This window comes from Lampetra fluviatilis, chromosome 2 (assembly GCF_964198595.1).
Source record: "Lampetra fluviatilis chromosome 2, kcLamFluv1.1, whole genome shotgun sequence".
Classification (NCBI taxonomy): Eukaryota; Metazoa; Chordata; class Hyperoartia; order Petromyzontiformes; family Petromyzontidae; genus Lampetra; species Lampetra fluviatilis.
This window is the reverse complement of record NC_136276.1, coordinates 28,377,895-28,405,190: the sequence shown is the minus strand read 5'-3', so window position 1 is coordinate 28,405,190 and position 27,296 is coordinate 28,377,895. Positions and strand designations below refer to the sequence as shown.

The 27,296-nt window shown below is 46.8% G+C and overlaps 1 protein-coding gene across 6 annotated transcripts in view; it reads left to right on the top strand.

Annotated features, from left to right (window-relative positions):
* Positions 1–1,290: 1,290 nt before the first annotated feature.
* Positions 1,291–27,296, top strand: part of LOC144944915 (adhesion G protein-coupled receptor B3-like) — a 176,226-nt gene continuing 150,220 nt past the window's right edge. For all 6 annotated transcript variants that reach the window (XM_078873091.1, XM_078873095.1, XM_078873094.1 and 3 more), the window contains exons 1-2: positions 1,291–2,293; positions 18,216–19,033. In XM_078873091.1, the coding sequence (XP_078729217.1) occupies positions 18,232–19,033 (802 nt within the window). In that variant the 5' untranslated portion in view covers positions 1,291–2,293; positions 18,216–18,231. The remainder of the gene's footprint in view (positions 2,294–18,215; positions 19,034–27,296) is intronic.

Here is a 27,296-nt window from a genome sequence, read left to right as displayed (position 1 = left end):
GTCAAAGGAGGTCGTCTGAACATACTTCATCATGATGGTCGGTAGTGCGTGTTGGTGAAGTAGGGTTCAGGACCCGTTCATCTGATGTTAGCCGCCGCGGGGAGTCAAGCCCAGAGTGTGTGTGTTCACGTAGCGCAGCGCGCTAACCACTGCGCCACCACTCCCCTCTCCACAGACACGGGTTACCTTCCCAAATACCAGCCGCGCATTCTTAATTAGCAGAGATTTTTTTTTAGATATATACGCGCGTGCAATTCATACTCCTTGTTCGCCTTTAACGTTGAACGGGCGTTGAAAGGAACGCACCTGCAAACGTGTTCCCTCCAAAATCCTAGAAGATGAAACGCGCAGACTGTAAAATTCCCAGTGAGTGCTGCAGAACGGTTTCTTGAATCCATCACCACGCGTGCGTGCAGTCTATAGATGGTGCGCGCGTAGGTGGGGAGCGGTGGCGCAGCGGTTAGCGCGCCGCGCTACGCGACCCGGCCACCCGAGTTCAATTCCCGCTTGACGATCATCAACGGTGGCAATTGTCTGAACCGGTCCTGGGCCTCCCCTAGGTCGACTCAGCCTCAAGCGATTAACTGCTTGCGGTGAGTAAACATCGCCACTGGCCACCCACGCCATCGTGAGCCGCACTGGCTCGCTGACAGCACACCCCCCACAAGTCTGTTTATGAGGCTATACGTTAGGGGGGTCTTTGTCTTTGTAAGTTACACGTTGCACAAGCTCATAACATGCATGTAGCAGCATTGGTTTGAACGTCAGTGTCTCTTCATGCGAAAAGAGAGCGACACTCGTCCTCCGCTTGGCGTCCCTCGAGCCAGAACTGGAAATTCCACATTCCCGTGACGCCTATATGACGGCCACCGTTGACTTGCTAGAAAACGGGACTGGGCTGCATGTACCGAACAATGATGTCCATAGTTCGAGCACGGGTCGGGATTGAACGCTAACCGAATCTGCGAGTCGAGCATTCCCATGAATAAATAATAATTGCACCGTGCGTACGAAAAGACTCATTTCGTGTTGGTCTCTATTCTACACATGTAGAATAGAGACCATACTATTTCAGCATTCTTCGTCGTAGTAGTATTATTGTGCATATACTGCAGTATATACTGCATGCGCAATTACATACTACGGGTTCGCAATGGTGTTGTCTATACATTCGCGGCTTTATCAGTGAGAACATCTTAAGCAGCCAGTACAATAAATACCCGACACTCCTGAATCCGCGCTCCGCTCTCTCCGCGTTTTGCGCACAACCCCGGTTTGGTCTATCGTAATCTTTCTCCCCCCCCCCTCTCTTCTTCTCTCTCTCCGTGCCTTTAGCTGACTCGCTCTTTCGCTCGCCCCGGGAGACGCATTGGAAACGCTTGGAGCCGAAAGGAGGCGATCAGAAGAAACGCGAGCCCCGTTCGAACCGCAGAGCTACTTTGCCCAATCCTCTCGATTAACGCAGTGATATTTACGTTTTCACATCAGATTCTATTGCTTCTTTTCTTCTTTCAGGACGGCCAGACTTGTCATGACCAGCGACACGTAAATAGGCGCGCATTTCATTCGAGACGTGCACCTGCCGAAAGTGTCGTGTGCTCTGTCTGCGCGCGTCTAGGTTTGCTCGCTCCTAGCCAGCAGCGCAATGTGTTTCATTCTCCAGTGAGGGAACCGCGTGTCAACACAATATCGCACGAGAGTGGGACTCGTAAAAGAAGATGCGTGCCGTCCTCTGGATGATGATGATGTGATGGTGGTGCTGCTGCTGCTGATGATGATGAGAGAAGGTTGCAATGCGGTGCACATCCGCTGGATGTAAAGCGAGAGTGTTGCGATGCAAGACAGAGGGGCGTCTCGCTGTGCTGCGCATGGATTCCGCGTCTCCGCTCATCGCCGCCTCCTCCTCCTCCTCTCTCAAAGCCATCGTCAACACATCCACCACCTCCTCGTCCTCCTCCTCGTGAGCGTCTGCTTCTTCGGGTCGGGGCTTTCGCGCTCAATCTCCGCAGCATTCGCGCCGAGTAGCTCCGAGGAGAGGCTCGTTTCGGACATCCCGCAGTAGCGAGGAAGAATACTTGTAGCAGCAGCAACAGCAGCAGCAGCTTCGTTAATAGGAGGAAGATCAGAAAGCGAGAAACTTGATGGGTGAGAGGCGCGCCAGCGTGATGTTCGCGTCTACTGCATGCGCCCTGGCGCTCTGCTCTGCCGTGTAGTTGGGGGGGGGTTGTTTTATTGGATTAAAATCTGCGACCGAGGAGCGACGGGAGAAGACAAAACTGGCTGTAATTCGTCGGTAAGTCGAGTGCGAGAGCGCGTGTGTTGTCGGCGCGTTGTGTGCGCGACGGAGATTACGATCGCACGGCCACGCGATGCGCCGTGACATTCACTTGCGCCGGGTTTTTTTTTCTTTGCGCACGATTGTGTCATTTTGGAAGCGCTCGCGATCCCGCCTCGCCACAGCATTGTTGCTACTCAACGCCACTTTCTCACGCTTTTATCGCGACAGAGTAACATGTTTGTGTGTGGGGGGGTTTTTTTCAGTTGATTGTTGCCGCTTTTTAGTTGTTGTTGTTGTTGTCTCGGTTAATTCATCTCGGCGCAATAATATCCTCGTGTTGATGCCGCTCGAAGCACCGGTTCCTCCTCCATTCCAACGTTACGTTTCCTATGCGCAAAGTCCGTTCGGCATACGTGCGCGCGTGCGTGCGGAGCGCATGCATATTGTCTTCACAATTGGGGATAACGTGTGCGGAGATAACGTGTGGGGAGATAACGTGTGGGGAGATAACGTGCCCTCTGCGAGAGTTTTGTTCATTTGGAGCCCAAGTGCGAGCCCAAACGAGCGGCAGTCCCGCCCGACCGCTGCGTTAAACGTCTCCCAATATCTCGCTTGCCAATCCCAAAACACCCTCTGCTGTTCGCTCTGCGCATAGTTGAGTGTGCGGCATCGTCACATGCGATGCGATTCAGCGCGCTGCTTTGAATCCTAATTCTCGAACGTCGCTTTCACACAATGACCTCTCTCCATCGCTCCTTGGTCCCTTTTTCGCTTTTGTTGCCCCCCTTTTTTTTCGTTTTCCCATCGTTCTTTCTCGGCTCTTCGTTCTCCGATTTGAGCCCGATGGAAAATCGCCACTCGCAAGGGCCATGTGCACAACGCAGAGAGAGAGAGAGAGAATGGCGCGCCTTGTTACACACGGGGTGGAGGGGGGGGCAGTGAGCAAGTGCCGGTAACGGCGGGGGAATGCGCGTAACACACAAACACACACGCGCGCATGCAAGCGCACGGTTTATGCATGACTCACAATGCAGACTCGAACGTACGCGTGCACGTTGAACTTCTTGCACGCACCGTACGTAGCCAAACGTCCTCGTCGGAGGTGCGAACATAGCCATTCGCTGAACAGTCACGGTTGTGACATCTCTAGCCTGACATCCGTAAATATATTGTACGAGATGGGGAAAAAATACGGTGATTATAATTTGAGCAATTGGACCAAATTAAAATAAGAACTTTGCGTCCTGCTTTTGAAGGGATTGTTTTGCGTAACGTCAGTCTGCCTGTGTGCGTTTTTAGCTATGGGGCACAGATACTGATGAATGCTCGCCCGTGTTTTAGTTGAGTCTGCATGCCACCGCTAGCAGTCTCTTAAACGCGGGTGTCTCATTCACATCCAGTTTTTCTTTATTGTTTTGCCCCATTGCTACGTTTCTATTCCATAGAAGCGGAGAGCTCTCAGATCCCTTTCGCAATCGTGTACCACGGACAAGCGTGCAATTATCGCCATCGAAACAAGAGACCACGTTTATATTGCATGTTCTCACCCCAAAAAAGGTTTTGCTCGGCGCTGAGATTTCGAGACTGAATCCAAAGCTTGCGTGGACGAGAGGGTGAGAGAGAAGGAGCGAGTGGGTGTTTTTGCGCTAATTTCAAGGATGGGAGACAGGATAAAAGACTGCTCATTGTGCGCTGAGCGGGGCCGGGTAGCCTAGAGATAGCTCTAAGGAATGTGCTCTGAGCCCCAAATTCAGCCCCACGCTCCCCGATTTTAAGGAGGCGGCCCCCGGTGGAAACACAACGGAACGTGCTCAACTGCCTAAAGACGGCAAAACGCTTCTCGGGGTAGTCGACCGCACGGACGCATTGCTCACCGTGTTGTTGTATTTGCACGTAGGAGACACGCCGGGCTCATTGGCTACAGCTGAACGGTGCTTGTGGTGATTCATTACGAGTGTGTACGTGCGTTTCCGCACTCGCGATGCATTTGTAACGCCGGCAGTTAGGTGCATGCGTTGTACCGTGTAGGCTCACGCACTGCACCGTAAGCCAGAGTGAATGCGCACGCACATCATTGCATCGGCATAAATCCCATGCCCGTGGAATTGCGATGCCAGTTACCGCTACCGATGGTAAATATTTAATGATTACAATTATTGTTCCAGGAAAGATTCACCGACTCTCAAGGCTCTTTGCAGGGGGGGAAACCTGTTTTGGGATGTTTGGCCAATTCCATGAATGAGTGGTTGACTTCTGAGAGAAAAACTGAGTAGCCGGAGAAAACCCCCACAAATACGAAGGGACGACACCGAGCATGTACGTACGTTGATCTTCTCTCTCATCGTACGTTGTCAAGCGCGCTAATCGGAGGTGCACTGCCAACGCCTGATCACAACGCAGCCCCGAGTCTCAAACGCAAGCCCTGGCGGTCACCCATCATAGCACGAACCGGGCTGATCTCGGCTCGTTAAGGTGCGGGTACATCTTGGGTCATTTGTTCTTAGGCGTTGAAAATACACGAAGCACAGTGCTAAATTACAATACCGGGCACTGCCGTGGAGACATTGCATTTCCCCTATTAGGTTCAAGTATAACAACAGATCATGAATACTAATAATAGTAAAAAAAATAATGATGCAGTAAAACAATAAAAACGCATCATACAAAACTGTTATCATAGCGCACACGCATAGGTGAGTGATTAACTGCTCCATCTCAAATTCACGTATTCATTTTGATTGTTGTATGTACAATTCCCCTGTGTGCAACCAACGGGCAATAGAGCTGTGTGTTATATCTTAGAGAGTTGCAGTGGAGGAGGTGTTTGTGTCCATGGCTCGCAGAAGGCAATGCAATTATGGAACCCGTCAGCATTGAAATCTTTTGTAGTTATATAACCTCAATTTCTCACCTTGATGTGTGATTTTGTTGTTGTTGTATTGCCAAGCCTACCTAGCTTTCTCTGTTAGCTCGGAGCAATGCCATTGCCATTCCATTTATACCTTTTGCTCATTAGGTTAGCGAGGGAGACTTGTGTTAAGACTCGCGGCATTCAGACTCTCAGAGGAGCCGGTCCACACCGAGTTTCATCTGAGCGTGCCTGAGTTAATTACGTGCTACGTTTGACAAAATATTGCACGTGTGACAATTGGGCGCACGACCGCGTCGGAATCTTTTGTCACAGATTAACACCGGTGGTGCCATCAAACATGTTGCTACTCAGTATCGGCAAGGGACGTCGCGAACCTTTGTATAACAGCGTCGGTGTATTTTTTTGTTGCAAATTTGCCAACTGAAAACACTCGTTGCTCATTAAATTAAACTATACAACGAATTTTTTTTTTTTACCGGTTAAGTCCCAGGTAAATGAAAAATCCAAAGGGTATTAAAAAAATGTTAGCATGTGCATCGGTCACGCAAATGGATTTACACCTCGCTTCCCCAGTTGATTGCACGTCAGTATTTGAGAAGTCCTGTCGATACTAATTAAGCAAACCCGTTTACTGTATTATACCTTGGCGTCTCGCGGTTGCTAATTGCGTTATTATTCGAGTTAATGCCAGCCACAGTGTGCGCGGAAAATGTGCTCTTTAATTTCACAGTCAAGCGTGGCGTTAAAGGCCCCCCTTGCAGCCTAACTCAAAGATACTTTTTTTTTGCTCTCATGGAAAATTGACACTTTACCAGACCTTAGCTATTTATATCGTGGGGACGGCGGAGCGTGCTTGCGCCGCCTAATCGATGCCGTATAACCTATGGGAGAAGATTGATGATGTATATGCGCTGCCAATCGTTTTATTTGCAAGGTGTAACATAATCAAGATCACACCTCGATTCTGTCGGCCCTCTTTTTTTTATATAAATGGTCATCGACCGATCGCCCGTCAAGCGGGTCAGGGCAGTACCATATCAAAACAATTGCCCCCTGTGGGGTGTGGGGTGGCGCGTTTCTCCGAGTAATGTCAACCAGCATTTCTGTCTTCTAATTTATTTGAGCTATTATTATAAGAGCCTCCAAAAAGGTCCACATCTCTTGGGCGATTTTTTTTTGGCCATAATTAGTTCTTGGTCCTGCTCGGCGTCAAAACTCCGATGCTTTCCGGATGGAAAGGTGCAGATGAAATTATCCTCGTGTATTTTTTTGTATACTTTACACGTGAATGAGTTACATTTAAAGCTGTACGATCACGTGCTCCAGCAGGCATCATGACAGAGCGCTTGACTCATAATTGGAATTGGGGGCGGGGTTCCGTGGGGGGGGGGGGGTCAGAGCCGAATTATCCCTCCAGGGTTGATGAATTCGGTATCAGATACGTGAGATGTCCACGGTGGCCATCCTGTACAGAACCTTGTTTCTGCCATGAGAATAGAATGTGGAATTTTCAACATTGACCAGTGAACGTTGAACTGGGAGATTCGTCCACAATGACGTTAATAATAGGCTTTTGTTCATCTGATCCTGAATGGAGGCTTGTTAATGCTTTGCCTGCTCAACAACATTTGACCATGCTTTACCAGGTTATCAGTGTCAGCTGGTCCCGGGATCAGCTCATATAGAGCCGTTGCTAAGAATTTATCTCAGGTCTTCACGTTCATTGCTCAGTCCACCAACAACTGCACCACCGCTCCACCCCATTTATGCTCCATACTATAGCTCATTGGCCATGCATAATATAATAGACAATGGTGTCAGTGAAGATGAATTTCTTGTATGTAGATGGACGTTCAATGAATATCCCTGATGAGTGATAGTGAATGACTGACATGAGCCAGGCAGCGATTCGAAATCCACTCCTTCACATGCATCATGAATGAGCACCTCTGGGCCTTGAGGGTCTGATATCGCCCATCCTTCCACGTCAGCTGATCAACGCATGCGTGCAGTGCTCGTTACTCAATTTTCAAGTATGGGATGCGGTTATCATTGTTCTATTTATATCCCCGTGAGAAGCCATTGATATGCATGCTGCATTTCCCTATAGAGACAGAGAGAGAGAGTCCTAGGTCCAAACATTTCTTTACCTGTTTAGGTTGGGGTATGTCAATGCCAAAAATGCTTGACTTGCCCAGGAGGTATCATGCTAAATGCATGCAAAGAGTTCTCTAATTTCGTTTTATACACATTAACTGAAAAATTTAGGAGATAATTTAGAACATGTTTTCAGCTAATTATTTTCCTTTTTTTATATAATGTATCCTCATTTTAGTCACGTGTGGATAGGTCCGTAATTAATCCTGGCTCCCCATGATAGAATACGTTGTCATTTGGAAATGTGATTAAATTGAAGTCTAATTCATGCATTTATACTAATTGGTAGCGAATGTGATATTTTTATGACACAAACTTGGCTTTCCACTGTAATAACACGTTGTGCCTAACAGCAGCAGCGTCTGGACAGTTTGTAAATTGGAGGGGACAGGTAGCAATGGGGGACCACGTTGAATATCCGAGGGGGCCAGTGAAGGCCATTTAATAGGGCAAAAACATGTGGCTTGCCTGCCCCAACCACCCTCCCACCCCATACATACATACATACACACCTAGTACAAACCCCGTACACACACCGTACACATCCACCCCCCTTATACACACCCACCCTATAAACACCCACCCCATCCATACACACCCATCCACCCCATACACAAAGACAAAGATCCCCCCTATAGCCTTAACAAACTGTTGGGGCAAGTGCTGTTCGCGAGCAGAGTATATGACGGCCGGCACGGCACACCAGGGGGTGGGTGGCCAGCACCACTCCCGGCCGCCTTTTTCTCCCGAATGGCGATGTTTACACACCTCACCAGGTACTAATTTGAGGCTAAGTCGATCTAGGGGAGGCACAGGACTGGTTTTGATATAATCGTCACTGGTGTTGGTCGTGAGTGGGAATCGAATCTGTGTCGCCACCCACCCACTCACACACCCACCCACCCACTCACCCACCCACCCACTCACCCACCAACACCAACCACCCACTCACCCACCCACCCACTCACCCACCCATCCACCCACTCACCCACCCACTCACCCAGTCATCCACCCATCCACTCACTCACCCACCCACCCATCCACTCACTCACTTACCCACCCACGCACTCACCCACCCACTCACTCACCCACCCACCCACCCGCGCACTCCCCCACCCACCCACGCACTCACTCACCCACTCACCCACCCCGTGCACACCCAACCAGCACATTCACATCCACACACTCACCAGCCCACCCCATACACACCCATCTACCCCGTTCACACCCAGGCTTAACAGGCAAGGCATTCTCTTCTGGGTGTAATGATGCGTAAATGAATCAATTTAACGTTATTGTTATGCTTTCGACAGATGCATATGATTGTACGTGAGAAAATACATTATTTCTATTTGCACACGTTTAAGGTTAATGAGTTAACGAGACCCGTGCACCAGTCCAACGCACCACAATGATAAGTCATTCAAGTGCTTATATTCAATTCAAATAGATTTGTATGCGATGCCTACCCCGCAATGTATTTAAAAGTACCAAACAAGCATGGAGAATGTAGCAACGTTTGTTTTCTTTCTCAATTCAGACGTACAACGCGCAACGCAAAAGTACCGATTCGTGACTTAAACGGGACTGAAGAACGTTGATTGGGCAAATATGACTGCAAAGTAAACAGTGACTTCACATGAACGCTATAAAATCTATCGCTGGCTGTCGGGGCCTTTGTTATCCCATGGGCATCACCACAAACATGTTGATTCACCAGAGGGGTCGGAAGTAAATTTATGGGTTTTCAATTAAAATGGACAAATTCAGCGTAGGTAACTTTGCCCGTGGGAATGCAGGCTAAGCCAGCTTGAAAGAAAACATGCGGAGCGTTAATTGAATGCAGCAGTCAAAGCACCAGAATAGATGCATTCAATGGTAGGTGTGGGAAATGATGATAATAATAACAACAACGACGGGCATATCCCTTGCATTCATAATATTGTTACCAATGGACACTGAATGACAACCTTCACGAGGGGCAGACCTGATGCGGGGTTTTTTTTTGCCACTTTACGATTTAACGCTTCCGTTACTCGGCTAAAGAACAGTTAAAACTCCATGTATCTGGGGCTAAACCAGGTTGGACGGGTAGAACCTGCTTCTGAATATCCGGAGGTTCCAACTGTGGGATCCACTCGTTTATCCTAGGGGGGCGGGGGAGCGGCGTGACCACAGATAACCCCCGGATAATTGGAAGAATTTTCCAAACAACTCAGTCTATCCGTGGTCTGGATGCCCCCCCCTCCGCCTGAATATTTGGAAAAGAGAACCAGGTTCTCCCAACGGCGGATGAACGAATTCTCACGCATAATCGGGTGACGGATATTAAAAAGAAAAATGTTTCACTCGAGGATATGTTTCGAATGCGAGAAGAACACACCGAGCAAAAAAGCACGTGGCGGCCTTTAAAGCAAATATCTGAGACACGTGATGCGCCTCCTCCGAACGGACGACTCGTGGATTGAGTGCGTCGCGGCCTCTGTTAGCAGCCGATGCTTTATCAAGCCACCGGCCAGAATGTGAAGCAGCTGTGGTTTAGCGTGGGGCCTTTACACGTTTGTCGCTGTGGTGCAAGCGCGATTGTGTAACCAGATGGGGGGGTGTTGGGGGCGAGGTGGGAGGGGGTGGGGGTCTTGAATGCAAGCGCCAGTACTTGTGCGCTGAGGCGCGCATGCACGCAGAAGTTCAATGCCCCGTGAGCCCCGAGTGAGAGCGAAGATGGCCATGATTCACAGCGAGTGGGCGGGGGCGGGTATTCATCACACGTCGCCGAGAGACCCCTGTATATAGCAGGAACAGCGGCATTTATTTATGCCCTTTGTAAGCCACCGGGTACAGTGGCATGCAAAGGAGTGTTAGGGCCAGAGTTGCCGTGCCTTATTCGACGGAAGATTGTATTTGGGTGGCTTAGCTTGGCTGCTCATAGTGGGGGGGGGGGTTTCTTTCTCAGAGGCTCGTTGGCACTTAAAAGTATCAACATGTTTCCTCTCACGTGCAAACCCATATTTGAAATCAAAACTGGAGGGCAGTTCTTATTGGTGCTTCCAAGGAGCGGTTCAAGCAACGTTTCAAGGTCAGAGTACTGCTTGGCAACTGACCGTACAAATGAGATTTTACTCGTATATCGCACAAGTAAAGCCTGTCCGTGAGTGTGAATGTGGAGTGAGGAAGACCGAACCAGACAAATCATTCGATCCAGAATAAAAGTCTGATCAGTCTAGACTTCCCCCCCCCCAACGCCCCCTCTCCCTGCTCATTATTGTATTGCAACACTTTCTTTAATTGAGTCGGGAGCTAGCACAGATCAATGCATGCTAAAACAATTTCCTATATTGCCCCAGTCCAGCCCTATTACTTAATCACCTGAACGAGAACCAGGAAGTGACGTCATAGACTTTCTTGAGAACATTTCACCATCGTCTCGACTTCCTGCCCCCCCCCCCCCCTTGGCTTCTGGGATGTTTTACATTGTATTTTGCACATGAATACAACGAACAAAATGACCGCTCATTTTGGCTTGTGTTGTTTTACAAAATCCTCTTCAGGGGACCATCCTCCGTTGTAGTTTCTAATCCCAGGTGAAGACTGGGCCAGACAATGACGCCAATGTAAATGTGCCCATATTGTGGTGTTTGACCTGTCAGAGTTCAGCCACCAGGCTTTCCACGTATTGCATTCTTATGCATTGAATTTAGTCAATGGGTATCATTAATCATGGGCAGTTGAAAAGGACAACTTAAATGTTTTATAGATTCCGACCATGGCTAAGCTGCTTGCGTACTGTGGCGATAGTGTGTTTTCCTTTTTTCGCGTCTTATTAAGATCCCATCATTGAAATAGTAACATGTCACTGATTTCAAGAGTGGCACCTAAAGCATTGCTGCTAGGGAATATATCACAGCATTCGCTGTGGCAGTGTACTTTGATCGTGTCATCCACATGCCTCTGTTTGCCTACAGAAAAGTAAAAACAACATCAGGAGGTCGCATGGCACGTTCTCTCTTACAGGTTTGACCACGGACGCTTTGAAAAGGTGCATGCCGCATCTGAGCGGATCGGCATGCATTAAATCCGGGATGCAAAATCGCGATTTGTATCCGCTGATCCTTGCGGTTAAAATCTGAGCATCACTTCGCATCCCGAGAATATCTCCCTCCGCCCCCACCACCGTCTCCCTACCCGAGCTCCCTGCCTCCAGGAGCAGTAGCCTAGGCAGTGATCCCCCTGCCTCCCCACAATGGCGGGATTAATGTGACAGCGGGCTTGGGATGTTCGCGGTGCTGCCCGCTAATGGTCTTCGATTATTGCGCAGACATGGGCGGCGCAGTGTTTTTTTTTGTGTGGGGGAAGACACGCAACGGCGCAGGACAAAATATAGTCCACTCGAGTCACCTTCATGGTGGGAGCTCTCATGCTGCAGGGATTTACGTCCACGGGGCCATCTCTGCGTGTGGAGAATCCAAACAGTTGCCTTTTCAGCACCACCGAGGTGTCTGCTTGTGGATGCGGTCGTGTTTATGACACCCACGGCAATGTACCCAAAGTCGAGGGTGACGGCGTAGAAGTGTAGCGCGACGAACACGGGCCACCTGAGTTATCGTGCCAGCGATCGCTCATATCTCTTCTCTGGTGATATCAGAATTTGTCCTGTGCCTCCTCTACATCAACTCAGCCTAAAAATGAGCAGCTGGTGCGGTGCGTAAACACCCACCGACGTGTGATTTGATGCACGTATTACGAATTCTGTAATCGACGCAAATCGATGAATTTGTGCACTTTTTGCACATCTAAAATGTCGCCATCTTTGTCTCCCCATGCCTAAAATAGACGCAAACACAAAATGCACACTTGTAGGTAACTTGGTACGTCAGTGTACGTGTGTCGACGTGTGGGGAGCAGTGCTTCCCGCACTGCAAACCCAGTTTCATTTCCGGACATGGCTAATATCAGTGGCAAACGCTCTCAGAACCTCTCCTGGGGCCTTCAGTGAATACCATGATGCAGGTAAACCATTGTAGCTCGGGAGACAAAGGTGGTCGTGTGTGGAGCTTGCCGTACCACCCCTTCATGCGATGTGTGTGGACCATGTTCAGTGCTGCTATCTAACAGCATTGCCCCGACAGTCAGGCTATTCTGTGTGCTGCATGTGTATACGGTGTACAGTTCACTTTTTCACGTGTATGCATAATTGCGTACATCTTCGCACACAACGCGTGGATCCCATTTTAATTCCGTGTAATGAAATTCTGCTGTGGAGAATCATAATGGGCACAGAGATTGGAAGCCGGGAATAATAATAAGGCATATATTTGTGAAAAGGAAAAAAACACATTAATGCGGTCCAGCAGCGGAGGATATACCCCCCTGTACCACAGCGCACTCATTCTAACGAGGCTGCACTCGAAGCTTGAGCCAGTAGCATCTACATTGTTGGAGGTCAAACTGAATACGAAAATGTGACAAATGATGTGGTGATGCCGAGCGGGCAGTGGTGAGCAAGCACAATGAGCAGTTTGTGGCAACAGCACCGCCTTAGATGAAGAGGAAAAAAATTATAATCGGCAATTTTTCAGCCAACTGGTTCTTCTTCATGTGCGATCAAGAGGACCTTTGCCTGAAACGCTGCCGAATTGTTTATTTTTTAAGGCAGTGTTGCTGAGCAGTGTGAGTTTTCTTATTGTTGTTGTAAAATTAACATTTAATTCACCCGTGCTGCTTTGAACATTTCCCCGTTTTTTCATGCAAGCCATGATTTTTATTCAGGAATTCTAAAGTTCGACAGACGTTAAGGGCACTTAACAATTGACAGCACGTTGACGTCAGCTTCAATGTATTGTATTCCAATTCAGTGACTTGAACTTTTGCGTGAATGTTCTGGATTCCAGCTGAACATCACCACGAGTTTAAAAAAAATTGGACGTTTGCGAGTTTATATTTTTTTCTGCAAGGCTCATTACCATAAATTCGGGGAGAAGAATACCGCATACATTACTACGCACACGTGCTCTGAAGACGAAATGACCGGCAAACCTCGAACGTCACAGCATCAGTGGAGTAGTTTTCTATCCGATTAATTCGAAACGAGAGCACGTGTGTGTGCGTGTTTCATCACAATAAACTAGTCTCTTTATGAAGACACTTTCACAGTTGGCTGAGATAGAGAGAGCGTTTTAATTAATGGCAAATGTTCAATCCAAAACGTAATTCCGTATAATTTGTTTCATCCAATTATTCAATGGATGGATATTAATGTAGTATCAAGAAGTGCATCTCTTAAAACCAATGTCAAGTGAAAGGCACACGTTCTCTCTGCTTAAACAAGAGTCGAGGTGAAAATCGTATCTATTGACCACTGAACCAGTGGTGATAATTATTCTACATTCACATGGTGCGGGTACCATTCTCTCGATATAACAATCACTGCTGACTTACCACAAAGTGGTATTAGTTTTGACCTGCCCCCTGGCTGGGATTATAAGTTGCTGCCTTTTGATTGTGAGCCGAGCAGTGATTGAATAGTGGCAGTGCCAGGATTGTTAAATAGGTCAACTTTAAACTATTGTACAGTACGGTACTCTTGACGTGATTGTCATATTTTCCGTATGGAGATATGATGTCAGACTTCATTTTAGACATTGTCATAGATCATAACGTTTGTTTAATTTCTCATTCAAAAATGTTAAATTTTGACCACCCCGTGAAAATATCTCGCAACATGTTTATTCCACAAATAGACGATGATGTTATTCACGCCATATAATGAACTGTAGCTTTAACGAATGCCCATCAAAGCTCTCTCACAGAAGTAGACAAAGCTCCTCACTTAGGGAATCTGTGCACGACTCCACGCTTGTGTTGATCGCTGTACGCACTGTTCCACGTGGGTTTATGAGTCATGGGTTTCATGGGGGTTCTTTCAATTCTTAGGGGTTCCCAAGATGGAAACAACTTGCCTTTCGTCTTTGTGCCGCTGCTGTCACCCCTTGTGTTCGACGTTCGGGGTTCTTCCATGAAACCCATATTTTTATTCGGGGATATATTCGGGGCACGCGTTCCTCCTGGTGGGGGCACAATTGTGAACCGAAACTTCGCAACTTATTGGTTCTTTCGGCAAAGTCACGTAGAAGGGAAATAATAAAATAATAAAAATAAAACATAATAAAATAATTCTCACGACGTTTCGGCCACAACGCAAGACAGACCTGGTCTTCACCTGAGGACGGCTGCTTGCGTTGTGGCCGAAACGTCGTGAGAATTATTTGATTATGTTTTATTTCTATCATTTTATTATTTCCCTTCTACGTGACTTTACCGAAAGAACCAAGAAGATGAATCCCTGCAGTCGCGAAAGCTTTAAATTTGAAAAAGAAACTCCGCAAGTTGCACAATTATGTGAATAATGAATAGTTTCTGCGGCGCCCGCAGAATGGCGAGTGATGCAATAGAATTGCGGTTGATGTGCTTCGGGGGTTAATTGCATGCATTGAAAGCGTGACGAAAGCCTGGCGACGCCGGTGATGTATGCACGTTCTGTGAAAACGGCCAAATCAACAAAATGCTTGATAAATTTAAATGACCAGACGTGACCGATTATACGCGTGAATAGCCATGACCGGATGGAGAGTATTCATCCATTATAAATGTTTTAGTGACGAAAAAAGTGCTGAATGAACCATTAATTTAAAGTTTATAAATTAGCATGAGCCACGAAAATATAGTTTTTATTTAGACAGTAAATCTTTATGAATTGTATTGGTCAAGAGCCCTAAGTTGCATTCATACGAGGAATATAAAAGCTAAGATGTGATATACATTAGCAAGGGAGTAAATTAAATTAACGATACAAGCTATGCTTTCATAACAAGCTCAACTCATCTGCCAGAGCGTGGTCATGCTCTGAAAACCAACTGTAATTAGTATCCAGCTTTAGTTAACCAACTGGGTGGCACTGCGGCAGAGCACCCCGGGTTCTTGGGTTAAAATCCCAGTTGGGAGCCGATTGAACCCATCATCTCTGTTGAGCCAAGACCATAGGTACCGCATTGCAGAAAAGCCAACAGTGGTTGTCCTCCGTAGAAATGGGTCCCCAACATCACTGGCTCAAGGCCTCTATAATCAGTTGAGCGGTGCCCAAATATCATTTAAGAGTGTGAAATTTCCTAACAAAGATTCATTTTTGCAACAAAAACATTTTCAGGGCAGCGCACCGTGCATTCACACCTCCGATTAGCGCGGTTGGCTACGTACTGAATAAGTTCAACGTCCGCGTCCACACAGAAAGAGTGCACAATGCATCATTGGACAGAAAGTCTCAAAACATGCTTTTGCTAAAAGAAGTATTTAACTCGGCCCAGCGTTCGGGATGACGCAGGTTAAGCTCCTTTTCTTCAGTGCTGAGTATTGTAGGACAATATAATACCAACAAAAAAGAGGGATTATGTGCAGCATCTGTAGTTGCAGTTCATTTTAAATGAACTGTGCTCGACTAGATCGATACTGTATTGAGTCTCCTGCATGTTGTTGGTCGTGATTTAGATCGGTAACTAAAATAAATTTGTTGCCTACATTTGCAGCCAGCCTGCACGGTGGTCATCTCATTTTAAATCTGTGCCATCTCGACTTTTTCGAGACATTTTATCTTGCAATGGTTTATCTTTAAAAGAACAACACAAACACATTGCCAGTATTATATCACTAAATTAACTTTTGGTTAAAAAAAAATCTAGAGAGGAACAGATATGTATATATGTTTGAAAGGTGCCTTTCATGCATTTAAAATGTAATTGAAATACTTAATTCAAGCTACAATTGTCTGTAGCTAGTCATAGGATGAATACAATATCAGGCAATTAGACATTATCGTACACCCAATTATATAATCGCAAGTACACCGGAATTATTTGTTTGGCTAATCAAGTATAGAAAGTAAAGTAGGCTGCTGCATTGCACGGTGGTCAGAGTGCTTGCGACTGAATAAGGGTCCTCACGACACTTTGTTACACATTCATCAAATACTTTGTGCAAGATGCCATCTTTTTCAATATTAATTTGTTGTATGTAATGGGTTCATGTAAGTCCTGTAGCCACCAGTGGTCGCTACATTCACTACAGCGAATCCTTTACGCCATCACTACTTAATTCTCACATCTGTCTGTTTGCAATAAACACATTCCTGCGGAGGGAGCTGGTAGGAACGTTGGGTTGCTCGGTCAATGGCCAGGGTCAACGGCGGCGTGGTGTATTCCAGCAAATATGGCTGACTGTGAGGGCGGGCATAAGCCGGCGTGAGTAGGTTAAACGTTGAGTTTTATAAGGGCACCACGGGGTGACCAGCCCCTCCCCACCCAGCTCCACCCCTCCCACCCCCCACCCAGCCACACCCTCCCCACCCAACCCCTCCCCACTCTCCCCTCCCCACCCAGCCCCTCCCCTCCCATTTTTGGATGCAGGACGGACACAATAATCCCCTGTGGGCTGGTGTAACCAGGAGGTTCCTACCAGTATGATAGCCTAGCTATGCTTTATCAGTGAATTAATATGTAATAATATTGTAATAATGTCTGTCACTTACCCAGTAAGCCTCCCTGAGTCTCAATACTTTTTCCCCAGAAGGTTCCAGTATTGCGATGTTTTGCCAATTCCAAACATGAGCGTTTGACTTCACGTGGGAGGAAATCACAGGACACGGAGAAAGCCTACGCACATGAATATATCATACTCAAAGATCCACGTGCATGGGTTTAATAATTTGTTGTTCTGCTGCCATCTCCTGCCAACCTTGCAGAGCAAGTCTAGAACGGTGGTGAGATGTTAACTACCTCGCCCGGTACACAGGTCACGGGTTCGATCCCGACCCTGATGCCTATATATTTGGAGTTTGCATGTTCTTCCCGTGGTCGTGTGGATTTCTCTGCAGGTTCTCTGGTTTTTCCCTTCACGTTTATCATCAACGTGAGTTTAGAGTATTTGACTGCTATATATTTCCAAGTGATGAGACACTTTGTTGAGCTGTCTTTTGTGGCCAGGTTGCTTCTAAAAAATAGCTATGCAGCTCAGTGGGCCTTATCTGGTCAAATAAAAATGGTAATAATTGTTTTAGAACACATGCTAGTCCAAAGCAGTCTCCCATCCAAGTACTAATCAGGCACATTTCTGCTAAGACCTATGTGGTCCGATGAGATTTGGTGCATTAAGGGCAACTTGGTTGGAGCGTGTTGTGAGGAATGCATAAAAACATCGTCTTTTCATCAGTCGCACATGCACACCAATGCATTTTGACATCATAACAATACATGTTGGCATCAACACCCAACGTGTAAAATCCACCTCCACAGAGGTTGTATTACCGGGAAAAAAATAATTCTTCACTGCCATAGGAACGTGGAATGTTTCACGATTGGCTCAGAACTACGAACAAAAATGAGCACCATGCTGATTTGAGTACGAGGGCATGAATACACTCCCATGTATCCACACCAGGGGATAGTATGTTTACAAGACGCCTATTGTTGTCTATCAGTGCGATAACTAAATAAGACCTGGTTTTAATTAGGTAAGCCATGCTCACCAGTTTGTATTGCTTACAGTTAACATACTCATCCAACCTCGGGTAGCTACTTTTCCAGGAGATCAAACCCAGGCATATTTCTCAATCAGCCTAGGTATATCAACACCGTGCAGTATCTCACAATAGAGTTCAACACAATATCACCATATCTTGGTAGAAATCAATTTCCTGCCACCCGAACAAATATGTCAAATGCCAAAACACCTCTCTAGATCAAACCCAGACAGGTGTTTGTCACAGGTCGACGTTATATCAGGTGCTGTTTTGCTGCCCATGAGCACTTGGCATCACTCATATCCCCCCTTCCCCCCCCCCCTCTCTCTCTTCTGTTCCACAAGGTTGCGATGACCAAGCATGAGCCCCGCCTGGCTTGGTCCTCCTTGGGCGGCCCTGCACGCGCTGCTGTCCGGCCTCCTCCTCCTCACGGCTCTCCTTCGCGCTTCCAGCACGGTGACCTCGACTCCTCCGTGCACCTCCACCATCGGCGAGGCGCTGCGCGGCTCGTTCGGCTCGCGTGAGATCGGCACGCGGGGCGGCGATGGGAGCTGCACGTGGATCGTGCACAACCCGGATCCCACCAAGTACTCGGTCTTCCTGAAGATCGCCGCCAGCGACGAAGAGAGCTGCCGGGATTACCGTGTCGCGGTCCGCAGCTTCGACCTGCATTTGCCCGCCGGCAATGGGACGTCTTCCGCCTGGACCGCACCGGGCACCGGCGGGGACGTGCTGCAGCCGTGCTCGCCGGCCACGAACGCTCTCTCGCCGCTGCTGCTGCTACGCTCCAACGCTGACGACGTAGAGGTTCAGATCTCCAGGATTAGCGGCCGCGAGGACCAGCGTCTTGGGCCCGCGGGCGGCGACTCGGAATTATCGGTTGATTTCCTTCTGCTTGACATTGTGCTGGGCTCCGTCACTTCAGCTGGGGGATGCGGGGTCCTGTGCTCGTGGCTTGAGAGTGGACGCTTCGGATGTGTGGTGTTGGGGCCACGTCTGCAGTGTGCCCATGGAGGGGAGCTGTCTGTGGCGCTTCCTTGTGCGTGCAGCATCCTCCCGGTTACCCTCCCCGCGTCTCCACTCGCCAGCAGGACGGATGATTGCCCGAGGCCAGGGTGCCTTCCCAAGGATGTGGCTAATGACCGTGGCAAGGGCGTGCAAGGTACGACTTGTTGGACTTTGGATAATTAGAATGTCAGTGATCTTTGATGAATGCATCTTCGTGTCTTTTAATTACGTTCAAATAATTTGGAAGCAATGGAAACACTTCCATGATCCGGATATCGATAAGCATTTAATTATTGCATTCATCAAATATGGAATATATTCCCTTGATGTTACATGCTGTGAACCCCTCTTCCCATTTTTTTTTTATCAAATGGAGTCTTGAGAAATTAACTCGTTTAACAAAGCGATACAGCCTCGAGGTTCGTAAGCAAATGTTGTCGTATCTTCTCGCGACACCCTCCTGCAAAGCAGTGTCTGCCAAACGAAATGCATTACCCATCATCTGAATTCACAAGGCATGCAAAAGAAACGGTTGTAGACAGTTGTCCCCTTGGTCCGCCCAAGTTCTCTTCAACGCGTAGGCTTTCGTGACAAATATTATCCTCTAGCCTTTTGCCCGTCCAAGGACGGGTGTATTGCAGTAAATCTGAAACTTGCAAGCGAAAAGCAGACCGCCACGTGATATTCATTGCATCAATTCGTGTGCAATTAGTAAGGGCGCGGTGACACAGACTTATTTCATTTTAAGATTATAATCCCTTGTTCATCACGGCGTCCTTTTTACTTCGATGTCTCAATAGCGTTACGGAGATCGCGTGACGTGAGGGTTCTGCCTTTGTAGTGAGGGTTGTCAGTTGACGCCGAGGAGGGGGGAGGAGGAGGCGCTTCGGCCCCCCATGTGGAGTGACGTCAGCCGCTAATTATTATGAATGGGGGGGGGGGGTGTCCATTTGGAGGACGTCACTTTATAATGATTATTAACGAGGGGGGCTGTTCGATGTGGAGTGACGTCACCTGCTCATGATTATTAATAAGGAGGGAGGGTGTTCCATGTGGAGTGACGTCACCTTTTCATAGTATTAATGAGGGGGGGGTCCATGTGGAGGACGTAACCCACTCATGATTATGGATGAGGGGGGCTGGTCGACGTGGAGTGACGTCACGAGCGTTAAGGACAGACACTGCTGGGTGAGTATAGTAGGTATAATAGAGGTTTACATAAACAAACATGCCAGTTAGTCACTAGTTCAGCACACCAGTGTTTTGGAGAGTAAACCCACGACATTTATAATTCGAGTACTGTGTTTCGCCAGTAATTACAACGAACCTCATAAAGCAACAGCCAGAATGTCACTCTCGTTAGTGGCACATTGTACGTATGTTGAGTTGAACTTCTTTCGCACATTAATAGCCATCTGTGCCAATCGGAGGTGCAGTGAAGGACACCAAACTAAACGCAAAAAGCAGTTCTAAAGAAACGAGTCTTCAATCTAAATTTGAAAGCGCATAGCTCCAGTGGCTTTCTAATTTTGGAAGGAAGAGCGATCCAGATGGCTGCAGAAGCACATCTGAAAGTGCGCGAATCAGTGAATGCAGTGACTGCCTTTGTTCGATGGCTAGCCAAAAGCTGCTGCTGCTGCTACTGCAAGGATCACCGGAGTTCACGTGATGGTTTATGCTCCTTGACGAGAACAGCAAGGCATCGTGGTTCATTTGTGGCAAGCACTTTGAGCGTAATTAGTGCGAACTTATAATGTATTCATTCGGCAACTGAAAGCCAATGCAGCTCAGCGAGCACTGGCCGGACACGGTCGGATCTTGCAGTACCCATCACGACACGTGCCAGGGACTTTTGTACACACTGCAGCTTGGTAAATTGGTTTTATTGTCAGATGTCCCGTAGAGTTAGTGAGTTGCAATAATCTAGCCTTGTCGATACTATGCTCCACGCCACTGTGTTGGTGCCCCCCCCCCCTCACACAATAGCGAGAGAAGCTGGGGCAGGGCCTTCTGTTGTACAGTTTTGCTGAAATAGGAACGATTCACGAGCGAAAGGATTACGATGTGAAGCGAGGAATCTCTGAATATGCATTGCTTAGATTAACTTTGGAAATGTAATGATAATCGTTTCTCTTTCGATTTAAAGCTTTCGTGACTGCAGGGATTCATCTTCTTGGTTCTTTCGGTAAAGTCACGTAGAAGGGAAGTAATAAAATAATAAAAATAAAACATAATAAAATAATTCTCACTTTTATTATGTTTTATTTTTATTATTTTATTACTTCCCTTCTACGTGACTTTACCGAAAGAACCAAGAAGATGAATCGTTTCTCTGATACTTTAATTGGGGTTTTCCCATCTTAATCCGCCGATGCCCTTTCAGTGAACTTTAACCAAGTTATGGAAATTAGGAACGTTGTTAAATCGTGCAAGCTTACTCCATCTCCAATCAGCCAGGTTGCACTGTGGTTACAGTGTGCAACTTTAAATCAAATGGTTGCGAGTTTTAATCTCAGTGGGAAGTCACATTCCATTGAAATGTTGCGTTATCAACACAACTCAGGCTGTTGATGGAGATGAACACCATCCCATGCCCATTTGAGAAGGGACACATTATAGGCCGAGGGAATCGGTTGGACCACATGAGATGTTGAATGTAAAATGTGAGATGCTAGGACTCCAGCAGGTGAATCAAAATGTCTCGTATTTTTCACATTCCTAGCTATCCTACGCATATTTATTTTAGACTGCATTCACTCTGCATCAAATAATGGCTCCAGAAGTTGATGTCGCAGAACTACTTCTGAGGTCACTTCCGTAGGTCTCTTTATCCACACCCAGGGCACGCCTTCTCGCGCCATGCAAAGAACGTTCCTCGCCTGCCAATCAAAACCAACATTTCTAAGTTCTTGGAGATAGATTTTCAGTTAAAGGAAATGCAACACCAAATCGTTTTACAACGTGTGGCTGTCCAGGTTCAATCCCAGGATCTCAGCAGTGTTGTCTCAGTTACTCCGACTCCTGAAGCATCCAGCCACCTCGGCCAAATTCACAACCTTAACAAAATTACTTTGGTGATTTTTTTTTAGAGGCCAAGACGTTGGCACCTTTTCCCAAAATGTTGGATTAATTGTAATCGTCTGCCAAAACTTGGGTCAGGCCCTGGTCGATTTGACTTTGACTCCTGGTGTAAACAGCTAAAGCTATTTATTTGGCTTGTATATGCTTTGTTTTCTAAACGTGGGATTTAGACATCACAAACTACATTCATTATCATTGCACAATTGAATGTGTTGTCTTACTAATCTCCTTCTAAAATGCATAATTCAATGTTTTTGGGAATATGGGGGAGGTATGCTCGGATACTACCCATTTCAATCAATCTCTGCCCCCATACACTCATGCAATACATTATTACATAATCCGTGCGCCGTCGTGTGGTTACAGCATACCTTGAAACATTGTGTTAATTAGGATTTAAATAATAAGATTAATTAATTTGCCATGCTTAACAGCAATGTCACACCAAGTGCTCAGCCACATTAATCATTCGCACCACTTCGTGTTTTGTTTTCAAGTTGTTTCTGCAACGCAGCAGGTATTCCATTCGCACATTTGGCACGGGGCTTGCGCTAGCCTGCTTTTGACAAACTGAAAGGTAATGCAGCGGTTGTATTTATGCCAAAACAAGTAGAACTTTGAAGATAATAGAAAAATATATGTGATGTATCGTGCTGTTAATGAATGTCCCTTTTAAGAAGACATGGTGTGTGAGATGGCCAGACTGGTCATGGCTCAAGGCGGTGAGCCCACGCCGCTGAAATCCGCGGCTCAATTACATGTTTCAGCCACACGGGTTTAAACTGTGTTCTTACGTATAAGGCTCAAAGATGATTTCATATGAAAGTCATCGCACGGAATTTTAAGTTTTCACTTAATTTGGCTGCCATCCAGAAAACATTTCGTTGCAGCAGGGTTTTTGGAACAGTATGGCCCTGGGTGTGTGGTCAACTCAAGGGATATATGTTCTTTAACACTTGCGGTAAGGCAGAATGGATGCTTCACCTGGTGACATGGTAACGATAGCGCAATAAACATTTAATTAGGGAAATAACCTTTTTAAAAAAAATATGGGAAGATAATGGCTGATTTGGACAATTGTTTTATTAAACGCAGAATGCCAAGTTTCACAATGTTTTCCATCTAAAATTAATTAAGGTATTCACTCAATTTTGATGACTCTAAATGAGAAAGTATGCCTAAAACATCAATACTCCATGCAGCATTGATTATTACCATATGCCATTTATTATGCCTGCTTTGAATGCAGCCAAGCAAATGCAATTTTTTTTCCAATCTCATTATCTTGGGCACCATTTGGAGTAATCATTGTCCTTATTTTTCTCGCAAAAGCCTTCTTGGATTTTCTAAACTCGTTTGCTGAATGGTACTCCTACTTTGGATGTTCGGCCAGTTAAGAGAATGTGGGTTAAAAACCTACAATGGGGGTTAAAACCTACATTCTGTACTTCCCTCGACAGAGAGATCTGTGTGAATGCATCTTCACGCCAACATCAGAGGGGTTAATTGGTAACACAAAATGGTTCCTGTCAAGTCACCAGTTATAGGATTACAATCTCATTTCTCATCTTTAAAAATTAAACACGACATGCGGTGCACACCCTCCAATGCCAAAGATCAGATAGGAGAATTTATATATTTTTTATTGAACCCTTGATTTCTTTACTTTTGCACTCCTCTGTTCTCTTGCTGTATTGACACTGCTTTAATAAGCTAACAAAGGCTTAAAGGGATTTTTTTCTCACCAGCCCGATCAAGGACTTGCCAATGACGGTGGCTTAGAGGTCCATTGATATTAAGTCCATCCCTTATAAAAGCGAAAAAGGCACGCAGATATTTCAATAAATCACCGACATGGTGGTGATCTGCTTCAAAGGGCATTTTAAAACACTGAACTGTCCTGTGATGCCCTCTCTCTGACCTGGTTTAAAAGAGAATCGTATATTTCCTTTTAAAATATTTTTTTTCACGGAAATATCATAACCTTACTGCTTAAAAAGAAGAACAAAAACAAAGGCTTGCAAATGTCCCGGTGGTTGTGGTGGTTTCTCTGTTGATAGTGGTAGTGCTGGTGGTGGTGTTGATCTTGATGGAAGAATTAACGCCCATGGTGCTGGTATTTGCCTTATGGATGGCAGCAGTTGTAGTGAAGGTGGTGGTGGTGGTGTTGGTTGAGGGTAGTGGCTTCAAAAGTGGTGGGAGCAATGTTTATGGTAGTGGTGTTGGTTGTAGTGGGGAGCGGTGGCGCAGCGGTTAGCGCACTGCCCTACAAACACGACGATCCAAGTTTGAGTCCCGCTCAGAACCAATAACAATTGTGAATATTTGCACCAGTCCTGCGCCTCTCCTAAGTTGACTCAAACTCAACTGATTACTGGGGAGGCAAAGGCGGCCGGGCGTGGTGTTGGCCATCCCCCACCCCCTCGTGTTGCTGTACCAGCCTCCATAGGTGCTCGCTAACAGCACTTGCTCTAAACGTGTGTTAAGGCTGTAGTCACCAATGCTCACTGCACCGATGAGTGCCTGCAATGCGTTTCCCCTTGTTTACTGGGAAATCAGATCGCAAATGCCCAAACAAGCTGTTAGGCTACACTTCATTGGTGTCCTGCGATAGTACAGATGTTGTTCAGTACACTAGGCGAAGCTGGCTCTTTGATTAGCCACGCGTGGTGGACGGATTGATGCACATCACATTGCCTCGGTTCCACAATTTCGTTTCAGCAATCAATTATTTTCTATGAATGTCGCGGTGAATAGTATCGCCTCTCTCGTGGCTGCGGGGATCGACGAGAACCAATTACGTGCGACATATACGACTTGAAGAACAAAACGCACCTCTTCTCTCACGCACGCAAAATCCAATGCGTGTATCCGTGAACTCAAGCATCCAATATTACTCGAACAAGCGATGCATTTTGCTCCGCCCTCAGTGGGCACGGTCATTGTAGCGTCAAAATGAGCGAGCTTTTGGACAAAACAAAAAATCATTCCATCTGCGAGCCCCTTGTGTGAACCGAAGGGACACATCCTTGAAGAATATTCTCGCCCGTTGGGTTGAGCAAAGGATTGGGGAGGGCACGGGGAGTAGTGGGAAGCGCATGACCCGCGATACAACACGTCCAGTACAAGTTGTTGGGTCACCCGTGGCCACACCAAAAAAAAAGTGGCTTTGTTCGCAAGGAACGACCATTAGAATCGCGATGGGGCCACACAAAGACATCCCCCACGTTGCTTTGCAGTCTCCAGGTTCTTCACGTTGCACCTCCGGTCTCAGGTCACGCGATCTCTCTCTCTCGCTCTCTCCTGCAGACTCAGCTGGAGTGTCTCTGTAGCTGGAGGCGCGTTTCTGAAAGCGTTCGAGCTGTATAGCCCTCATTAAAGTCCATTCGTGCTGGGCTTTTTGTATTTTTGGTGGGGGCGGTAGGTGTGCGTGTGCGGAACTTGGTAGTGGAAGTGCTCCACCTCTGGACTTTAAAACCGCAAACCGACTGATTGTGAAGCCTCCCGTGATTCAATTACAATTCTGAAATGTCAAACTATGACAGGGGGCGGGGGGGAATTGAAAAAAATCAATAAAAGCTGCATAGGTCCCACTGGCTGGTTGGCTCCATTGCCTGTGCTGCCACTGCTGCCAGCTTGCACGTGGCGAGCGGTATTGAGTGCAGCAGCAGCGCCTGTGGTTGATGTAAAGTTGATGTAAGGTGCGGTGTCACCCCATCTCTAGGGGGGTGGTTGTCTCAATCACCTGCAGGTTTCTCAACAAACGATCGCGCGCCATTGGAAAGTTCACAATTTCTCGCCGCTCGTTTTGCCCCTGCGGCTGAGACCACGCGGGCATTCATTAAAAAAAACCCCACCGTGGGATTTCCCATCGCCCACTCGTCATTCTGTTGGAGACCTCAGCCGAGCCGAGCGAGAGTTTGGTTAACTCCTATTCGGAGCGATGACGACGGCGACACTCGTGAGCGTTTGTAAATTGCATTCGGGTGTCTTGGTTAAATTTGAAGGCCGTAACTAATTATCTCCGAATGGCTGGGCCGCCTTTTTCACGCAAGCCACTGGCGTCGTCTGCTCTCTGTCTCTACGAGCCGATTGGCGGACGCTATAACACAGCGGGCCGATCAATCGAAGTCATCGCCTTTTGCCGCCGTTTGCAGGATTTGGCTTTTTGCGCGATCGATGGTTGTTGGTCAGGCTTGATGGAAAGTGATACACACACACCACCACCAAAACACATTTTGTCTACTCGCTCTGCCAGTGATGTGAAGTTGTAGACTCGGTATAAATAACAGAGCCACCATGCAAACACAGAAGCGGGCGGAGTCGTTGTTCGACTGAAAATTGACAGTGGAGCCCCCTAATACGTTGCACCGGAATGCTGTTTTTTTCAGTTCAAAACCCCTTCGGGGCAGCAATGCAAGGCACTTGTTCAAGTGAACTTCATTCACAGTGCCTATAATTAGCCTTCCACAGAGGACCGCTGTGTTTTGTAACATGTATTGAAGGTCATAAAACAAGAGTCCGAATTGAGTTTCAGCCCTTTGATAAGAACGCGATGTTCATTCGTCATGGCCCATGGCTAATCGATGTCTAGGAGATGTGCCCTGTGACACGCAAAAATTGCGAAACGTTTCAAGCGGAGGTTATCAAGTTTTAGGTATTAAGATGGTCCCAAACGAATGCGTGCATATGGAAAATGAGCAGAATCTCGTACAGTACGGCATTGAGCAACTCCCGTAACAATTTTATTGCATCTTTTTTAACGTCCATTTTCTTTTGTCGAGCTGTTATAAAACTGCTGATGTCAGCAATGAGGAGTGCAGCAGTAAAATAAACAATGGAAGGGAAATAGTTCCTTCCCCGCATGAGTTAACACACTATCTCAATACACAGCATGTCTGTGCAAAATTACAGCCAGAGCAATAAAACACTCCCTTGTTGTTGCAGGAGTTCATAGACTTAAGAAAAATGAAATAGTAAAAAAAAATGACGACAGACAGATGGAGAGAGATTCTAAACGACGGTTGTCATAAAGGTATAACAAGAATAGATTAGAAATTGACACATTGGCCAATGTATCACACATTCTGGAGCGAGAGAGATACAATGTTAAATGTTTCGCTTGAGTCTCTGTTCACCAAACCTCGCTACTGTTCTTTTAAGAGGTTTCTACCAAGGTTTCACAGCGTACGGGGCTGCCACGCTTGCTTTGCGTAATCCCAATCGAGTGATTTTGCGGGTAATCATGAGCGGAAGTTGCTAGCATGTTTTTTGTCTTCAAATAACACCGTATACAGTACGTATTTCGTTTTTTTATGAAGAAAAAACAATGTGCC